The sequence below is a fragment of the Procambarus clarkii genome, chromosome 37 (assembly GCF_040958095.1).
Source record: "Procambarus clarkii isolate CNS0578487 chromosome 37, FALCON_Pclarkii_2.0, whole genome shotgun sequence".
In the NCBI taxonomy this organism is placed as follows: domain Eukaryota; kingdom Metazoa; phylum Arthropoda; class Malacostraca; order Decapoda; family Cambaridae; genus Procambarus; species Procambarus clarkii.
Genome location: NC_091186.1, coordinates 15,306,195 through 15,315,553, shown reverse-complemented (window position 1 = coordinate 15,315,553; position 9,359 = coordinate 15,306,195). Strand labels below are relative to the sequence as shown.

At 44.7% G+C, this 9,359-nt stretch overlaps 1 protein-coding gene across 1 annotated transcript; it reads right to left on the bottom strand.

The window, feature by feature from the left end:
* Positions 1-4,148: 4,148 nt before the first annotated feature.
* Positions 4,149-8,121, bottom strand: LOC138371829 (mucin-7-like). The gene is made up of 2 exons (XM_069336854.1): positions 8,098-8,121; positions 4,149-4,532 (listed from the first exon to the last, which is right to left on the bottom strand). Exons 1-2 carry the CDS (start codon positions 8,119-8,121, stop codon positions 4,149-4,151), a joined length of 408 nt encoding a protein of 135 aa, XP_069192955.1.
* Positions 8,122-9,359: the final 1,238 nt, after the last annotated feature.

Genomic DNA, 9,359 nt, shown 5'->3' with positions numbered 1-9,359 from the left:
CAGGTATCAACCACTCTCCGGGAAGTAACAAGTAATATTTAGATGCCAAACAAGGTGTTGGTTCCAGTGTATCGGAACAGAGATTAACAAGCCACTCTCTTCACTAAATAATCAATGAAGAAATTACACTTACCCGCTTGAACCTTATAAATACTCAACTTGTGACAACGATCTACATATATATTAAGGAAACGATAATATATAATATTTACTATAAGTCTTTATAAGGATGGTGATAGTCATGATAAGTTACGGAATACCTGACACTACAGCGAAGATACAGATGTCTTACAGGGGCATTACACAATATCTCGCCTCCTTACAAATCGCGCTGAGACCAACACCCACTAAGAAAAGGGAATGAAGAAAGAGAGGAAGCAGGAACAAGGAAGAGGGTGATAAACAAGCAGCACACGAGAGAGAGAGAGAGAGAGAGAGAGAGAGAGAGAGAGAGAGAGAGAGAGAGAGAGATAAAAAGGAGTTGTGTCAATAACACCGAATTGCTTCTGAAAGGAAATTGGGATAGTTTTTTACCGTGGAAATGGATAATAAAATAAAAAAGGATGATGGTTGGGGAGATTCACGGGTGAGTTACCTGCATGATGAGGGACGTGGCGGGCGATTGACGTATGTGGCGGGTGATTGACGTATGTGGCGGGTGATTGACGTATGTGGCGGGTGATTGACGTATGTGGCGGGTGATTGACGTATGTGGCGGGCGATTGACGTATGTGGCGGGCGATTGACGTATGTGGTGGGTGATTGACGTATGTGGCGGGTTATTGACGTATGTGGCGGGCGTTTAACTTATGTGGCGGGCGATTGACGTATGTGGTGGGTGATTGACGTATGTGGCGGGTGATTGACGTATGTGGCGGGCGTTTAACGTATGTGGCGGGCGATTGACGTATGTGTCGGGTGATTGACGTATGTGGCGGGTGATTAACGTATGTGGCGGGTGATTGACGTATGTGGCGGGTGATTGACGTATGTGGCGGGTGAAGTTGCTAACATGGACCTGTTTCACTGTCTGGATGATTTATTGAATGGATTCAATGTCACTAAACGTTTACAATTTGTAAAAAACCATGTTGAGTAGACCACAGACGAGTAGAGAGACGTGATAATTTACACTTGGAAGATGAGTAGTTATTTACACCTGGAAGGTGATTAGTTATGTACACCTGGAAGGTGATTAGTTATGTACACCTGGAAGGTGATTAGTTATGTACACCTGGAAGGTGATTAGTTATTTACACCTGGAAGGTGATTAGTTATGTACACCTGGAAGGTGATTAGTTATTTACACCTGGAAGGTGATTAGTTATGTACACCTGGAAGGTGATTAGTTATGTACACCTGGAAGGTGATTAGTTATTTACACCTGGAAGGTGATTAGTTATGTACACCTGGAAGGTGATTAGTTATTTACACCTGGAAGGTGATTAGTTATGTACACCTGGAAGGTGATTAGTTATGTACACCTGGAAGGTGATTAGTTATTTACACCTGGAAGGTGATTAGTTATGTAAACCTGGAAGGTGATTAGTTATGTACACCTGGAAGGTGATTAGTTATGTACACCTGGAAGGTGATTAGTTATGTACACCTGGAAGGTGATTAGTTATTTACACCTGGAAGGTGATTAGTATTAGAAGGATTAGTTGCCAATCTGCGCACGGAAACAACAGCACGTGAGCCCCAGGAGGCATGGCAGGACCTGCAATATTACATTCATCAACCGGGCCAGATACATCATCAACCGGGCCAGATACATCATCAACCGGGCCAGATACATCATCAACCGGGCCAGATGCGTTCATCAACCGGGCCAGATACATCATCAACCGGGCCAGATACGTTCATCAACCGGGCCAGATACATCATCAACCGGGCCAGATACATCATCAACCGGGCCAGATGCGTTCATCAACCGGGCCAGATACATCATCAACCGGGCCAGATGCGTTCATCAACCGGGCCAGATACATCATCAACCGGGCCAGATGCGTTCATCAACCGGGTCAGATACGTTCATCAACCGGGCCAGATACATCATCAACCGGGCCAGATACATCATCAACCGGGTCAGATACGTTCATCAGCCGGGCTAGATACATCATCAACCGGGCCAGATACATCATCAACCGGGCCAGATGCGTTCATCAACCGGGCCAGATACATCATCAACCGGGCCAGATGCGTTCATCAACCGGGTCAGATACGTTCATCAACCGGGCCAGATACATCATCAACCGGGGCAGATACATCATCAACCGGGTCAGATACATCATCAACCGGGCCAGATACATCATCAACCGGGCCAGATACATCATCAACCGGGGCAGATACATCATCAACCGGGTCAGATACATCATCAACCGGGCCAGATACATCATCAACCGGGCCAGATACGTTCATCAACCGGGCCAGATGCGTTCATCAACCGGGCCAGATACATCATCAACCGGGCCAGATACATCATCAACCGGGGCAGATACATCATCAACCGGGCCAGATACATCATCAACCGGGCCAGATACATCATCAACCGGGCCAGATACATCATCAACCGGGCCAGATACATCATCAACCGGGCCAGATACATCATCAACCGGGCCAGATACATCATCAACCGGGCCAGATACATCATCAACCGGGGCAGATACATCATCAACCGGGCCAGATGCGTTCATCAACCGGGCCAGATACATCATCAACCGGGGCAGATACATCATCAACCGGGTCAGATACATCATCAACCGGGCCAGATACATCATCAACCGGGCCAGATACGTTCATCAACCGGGCCAGATGCGTTCATCAACCAGGCCAGATGCGTCATCAACCGGGCCAGATACATCATCAACCGGGCCAGATACATCATCAACCGGGCCAGATGCGTTCATCAACCAGGCCAGATGCGTCATCAACCGGGCCAGATACATCATCAACCGGGCCAGATACATCAACAACCGGGTCAGATACATCATCAACCGGGTCAGATACATCATCAACCGGGCCAGATACATCATCAACCGGGCCAGATGCGTTCATCAACCAGGCCAGATGCGTCATCAACCGGGCCAGATGCATCATCAACCGGGTCAGATACATCATCAACCGGGCCAGATACATCAACCGGGCCAGATACATCATCAACCGGGCCAGATACATCATCAACCGGGCCAGATACATCATCAACCGGGCCAGATACATCATCAACCGGGCCAGATACTTCATCAACCGGGCCAGATACTTCATCAACCGGGCCACATACATCATCAACCGGGCCAGATACATCATCAACCGGGCCACATACATCATCAACCGGGCCAGATACATCATCAACCGGGCCACATACATCATCAACCGGGCCAGATGTCAAACCAATTCGTGAGCCAGACTGCGTACGATTTCAAGAGCTCTTCCACCGCTGCCCAGTCTGCTAATACCTTGATCGGTTAGGCTGTTGCCTGCAGGCCTACATATCCACCACAACCTGGCTGATCCGGGACTTCCTGCAAGGCATCACATAAGTATGTGGGGGCCTGCGAGCCGCTCCAAGCAACAGCCTGTTGGACCAAGTTATCACAAGTCGAGCCTGATCCTATGAACCAGGATCACAGGTTCTGGGGGGAGAAGAACCCCCCAGAACCCTCTCCAGGTATGCTTCAGGTATGCTCCAGGTATGCTCCAGGTATGGAACAGGTATGGAACATAACCTTAATGGTGTTATGTGTGTTGGTTGACCGGACAGTTCACTGCAAATGACTTCCAGGGCATTTCACAATTTAAAATTTCACTCTCGGTGCATTTATTTACGTTTATTTTAGCACTGTCATCCATTCACCATCACGCAAGTCCCCAGGTAGGTACACTAGTGATCAAAATCACGAGTGTTTGTTCAGGAAATACAACCTTGCATCACCTGCGCCTGGCCAATATGACTTCACGGGTGATATGACCCGACAGCGGGTGTACTCACCTAATTGTGCTTGTACGGGAGTTGAGCTCTGGCTCTTTGGTCCCGCCTCTCAACTGGTGTACAGATTGTGTCCCGGCCTGTGTGTGACCACTATAATCACGGGTCCCACGGATTACCGCTCCTCAGTTCCCCATTGAAGTAGACATTTCACAACACGAGATCAGTCACATGTGTCTGTGGCACAGCGGCACTTGTCTGTGGCACAGCGGCACTTGTCTGTGGCACAGCGGCACTTGTCTGTGGCACAGCGGCACTTGTCTGTGGCACAGCGGCACTTGTCTGCGGCACTTGTCTGCGGCACAGCGGCACTTGTCTGCGGCACAGCGGCACTTGTCTGTGGCACAGCGGCACTTGTCTGAGGCACAGCGGCACTTGTCTGAGGCACAGCGGCACTTGTCTGTGGCACAGCGGCACTTGTCTGCGGCTCAGCGGCACTTGTCTGTGGCACAGCGGCACTTGTCTGAGGCACAGCGGCACTTGTCTGAGGCACAGCGGCACTTGTCTGTGGCACAGCGGCACTTGTCTGTGGCACAGCGGCACTTGTCTGTGGCACAGCGGCACTTGTCTGTGGCACAGCTGTGGTTCAGGTTTTGGTATCTTCTTTTTAACCCTGGACCATTAAAAGGCTTTGTTTACAAGGTCAGAAGTTTGCTGCTGTGCCCACTATAGATTCTGTTCTGCAAACACTTCCTGTCAATTTACACTTCTTGTCAATTGTAAAAAAAAAAATGATAGGACGGGTATTGTAGTTTTTACAATATGAATGGTGAAGTTTTTACAATATCAATGGTGTAGTTTTTACAATGTCAATGGTGTAGTTTTTACAATGTCAATGGTGTAGTTTTTACAATGTCAATGGTGTAGTTTTTACAATGTCAATGGTGTAGTTTTTACAATGTCAATGGTGTAGTGGTGTAGTTTTTACAATGTCAATGGTGTAGTTTTTACAATGTCAATGGTGTAGTTTTTACAATGTCAACGGTGTAGTTTTTACAATGTCAATGGTGTAGTTTTTACAATGTCAATGGTGTAGTTTTTACAATGTCAATGGTGTAGTTTTTACAATATCAATGGTGTAGTTTTTACAATATCAATGGTGTAGTTTTTACAATGTCAATGGTGTAGTTTTTACAATGTCAATGGTGTAGTTTTTACAATGTCAATGGTGTAGTTTTTACAATGTCAACGGTGTAGTTTTTACAATATCAATGGTGTAGTTTTTACAGTATCAATGGTGTAGTTTTTACAGTATCAATGGTGTAGTTTTTACAGTATCAATGGTGTAGTTTTTACAGTATCAATGGTGTAGTTTTTACAATGTCAATGGTGTAGTTTTTACAATGTCAATGGTGTAGTTTTTACAGTATCAATGGTGTAGTTTTTACAGTATCAATGGTGTAGTTTTTACAGTATCAATGGTGTAGTTTTTACAGTATCAATGGTGTAGTTTTTACAATATCAATGGTGTAGTTTTTACAATATCAATGGTGTAGTTTTTACAATATCAATGGTGTAGTTTTTACAATGTCAATGGTGTAGTTTTTACAATATCAATGGTGTAGTTTTTACAATATCAATGGTGTAGTTTTTACAGTATCAATGGTGTAGTTTTTACAGTATCAATGGTGTAGTTTTTACAGTATCAATGGTGTAGTTTTTACAGTATCAATGGTGTAGTTTTTACAATATCAATGGCGGGTATGAGAATGGGGAAGCATAGTAGAACAAGCGAAGTAAAGGAGTCTAAATCCTTTAAATGGGCCCCTCCCATTGTCTTTGCTAAGTGACCCAAGGAGATGATGGGTCACTTAGAATCATCCTATTATAGCCATTGTTATGGTTAAAATAGACGGCTGTGTGCACCAGGATTTGCATTTTAGCAGCGGAATGGTTCGCTAATTTGCGAGATCCATCATTTAGGGGAGGAATTGTGTTCAGAGTTAAATAGCCATCAGTATTTAATGTATGGGGGGGTCCATTCCTTCTGACGCCTATTGTCTTGTCTGTTTCATCTCGATAAAGGAGCTAGTATTGCGCTGGTCTGAAGAACTGGTCATGTGATGCCAAGATCCCGGTTGTGGTTGGCGAAGACATTCTCTCCCTCGACTGTTCTCATCTCTGATAGGCGAGGGTACGGCCCGTTTAGTGTAGTTCAAAACGAAATACGGAAAGTCAACAAAATATGAAATGTTTATGGCAGCGCTATAGGAAAGTGCACAATAAACTTATCTCTATATTCTTTAAGAACCCTCTCAAATACTTGGTCTAGTCCTGGGGATTCTTGAGCTCGCTGACAACAAATACTGAATGGTTCTCTCAGGTATATGAAACAAAGAATAGGGAAACACTGGGCCATTGAACAATACTTGCTTTATGGGGGGTTCTGGGAGTTCTTCTACTCCCCAAGCCCGGCCCGAGGCCAGGCTTGACTTGTGAGAGTTTGGTCCACCAGCCTGGAGCGGCCCGCAGGCCCACATATCCACCACAGCCCAGTTGGTCAGGCACTTCGTGAAGAAAACTATTGAAAACACTACGAGAGATCAGGTAACTGAAATAATAAAGGAATGGGTGGTATTTTAAGTAAGTTGTGTGTTCAGCCCTTGCTACTAAAATGGACCAGGTCCCAAATCTACACAGTAAAATACCAACATACTGAAGTGAACGACACGGACAAAAATGGAGAATAGAACCAGTGAAGAACAGAAGTGCGATAGGCACAACCAGAAGGAACAAAGGTGGAAGTCTTGAAGAAAAAAGGACACTTTCCTGCAAGAAGTGCCGGATCAACAAGGCTGTAGTGGATATGGGAGCCTGCTGGCCGCTCCAAGCAACTTTTTGTATTGTTAAATTTGGACAAACCAGAAAACTTTTTTTTAGCCCCCAACACAAATATAAAACCCAATCTGACCACTCCTACAAATACTATTGAAATTGAAATTGAAATTGAAATAAGTTTATTGAGGTAAAATACACACAAAGGGATGAGGCAGCTCAAGCTATTCTCACGCCGTTCAGTACATCGTGTTAATACATACATAGACACACATCACAAACAATAAACATATTACCAAACATTCTGAGAGATAAACATATACATTTCCTCTTTTACACAAGTAGTATGGTATACTGATACTAGGCCTGATATATGCTGTCGTTGGCCTTGTATACATGTATATATGCTATACTAGGGCCTAAGAATGCTTAATTTGGGGGTTTTGCTTTATTTATTTTTTCCGGACTCTCTAAAATCAAAAGTACAAATAACATAGTAGTGATGGCGGCCCATCACTATATATTGGTATTCTGGACCAATTGGTACTGGGAGCCGGTCGGCCGAGCGGACAGCACGCTGGTCTTGTGATCCTGTGGTCCTGGGTTCGATCCCAGGCGCCGGCGAGAAACAATGGGCAGAGTTTCTTTCACCCTATGTCCCTGTTACCTAGCAGTAAAATAGGTACCTGGGTGTTAGTCAGCTGTCACGGGCTGCTTCCTGGGGGTGGAGGCCTGGTCGAGGACCGGGCCGCGGGGACACTAAAAAGCCCCGAAATCATCTCAAGATAACCTCAGTTACTCTAAGCAATATCATATCAGGAGGATGGACTGGTGTACCAGCAACTGAACAAATCTGTATCGAAGGGAGAAGAGGTCAAGTTGACTACTAGTCAGTAGCAACCTTTACCTTGCGGTTACCTTGCCTTGATTTCGAGGATCAACGCCCCCCGCGGCTCTGTCTCTGACCAGGCCTCCTGGTTGATAGTCTGGTCAACCAGGCTGTTGGACACAGCTGCTCCCAGCCTGGAGGATGAATCAAAGCCTGGTTGGTCAGGTATCCCTTGAAGGTGGTTATCGAGTTCTCTCTCTCTCGAACACTGCGAGGGGGCGGCCACTAATCCTTATGTGTAGTGGAAGCGTTTTGAAGGAAGAAATTATTTAACATATAAAGAATTTAAGTTCAAGAACCCCCAAGACTAGACCAAGTATTTGTGAGGGTTCTTAAAGAATATGGAGATGACCTTATTGTGCATTGACCAGACCACACACTAGAAGGTGAAGGGACGATACAGATTTCTCATCCCTTCACCTTCTAGTGTGTGGTCTGGTCAACTTACTTTAGCCACGTTATTGTGACTCATCGCCTGCTTATTGTACACTTTCTTTACATATTTACAAAATCATTAAAATCGATCAGGGTACTGGAGTCTTGCAGGGTTGCGATTGGCGTGTCGATTTACAAGACTGGATATAGCCCACTTGCATCAAACTATTGGGCAATTAGCTTATGGTCAACTAAAGGGAAATTGCTTGAATCGATACTCACAACAGCTATTGGCTTAAGTCCCGAAGAACGTTACCATAAAGGATTCACAACGTAATCTTACTAAAGGTCACTTGTGTTTAAGGAATGTTATCTCAGGCTTTTCCGGCATACAGTACTTGTAGAGGGGAAACCAGTAGTTGCAAATTTGGATATTGCCACGGTCCTTTCCAGCAGTTGGTACTGGACAGGACTGAGGCATTTTATACCAGAGGCCAGAGTCACGAAGCTGTTACGCAAGTACTTACGAACGTGTACATCTTTCCTCAATCTTTGGTTACATTTTTGAAACAGTTTACAAGCATGAAAACTTCCCAGTCAATTGTCGTTATTGGTATAAACCAACCCGTCATCGACTCAAGTCTATTACATCCAGCGGTCGACCCCCACAGACGCATTCATAAATTTTGACATGCTGTTCATTCAAAACGGGAATGTTCTCAAATATAAATGATATATTATAATTTATAATATATAATTTTTTTATTAGGGGTACCACCTCTGGTGCAATTGCAGGGACCCACATCCTCGAAGAAGAAAACAAAGAGCATTCAGAGAAGATCTTGTATATAAATATATAATATATTTCAAAATCGTTGAAAGTCTCATGTGCCACCCCACGCCAGGGCTCAATCCTGGCACCTCTATTGTAACAATTTAGCAACAATTTAGACACAGGATTAAAGAGCAACATTTGGAAATTTGAAGACAAGGCATAACTAGAGCAGAATATTAATTCAGAAGACCTTGGCGCCCCCTGGAAACACAAACCGTAACTGTCTCTATTTTCCGCTTGTTACAACTTGTAATAAAGTTGTTACATCTTGACTTAACGTGTTTATGACGTATTAGAACGTTGTTACAACGTGCTATATTGGTTGTTATAACTGGTTAGGAGGTTGTTAAAACTTATTCGAACGTTGTACCAACGTCGTAGTTTCGGTGTGTGTTTGGCGGGCATGCATGGATGACCATAAAATGGTTGAACGATATGTAGATACAGTCCAACGCTAAGAAATACAGTATTCTGAACCAAGGTATTGATAATAGTTACCA

Coding starts and splice junctions, on each gene's coding strand:
- LOC138371829 (XM_069336854.1), bottom strand. CDS start 8,121: ATGAGTCACAATAACGTGGCTAAA. Junction 4,533..8,097: donor GTCACAATAACGTGGCTAAA/GTAAGTTGACCA, acceptor GCTGTGCCACAG/ACAAGTGCCGCTGTGCCACA.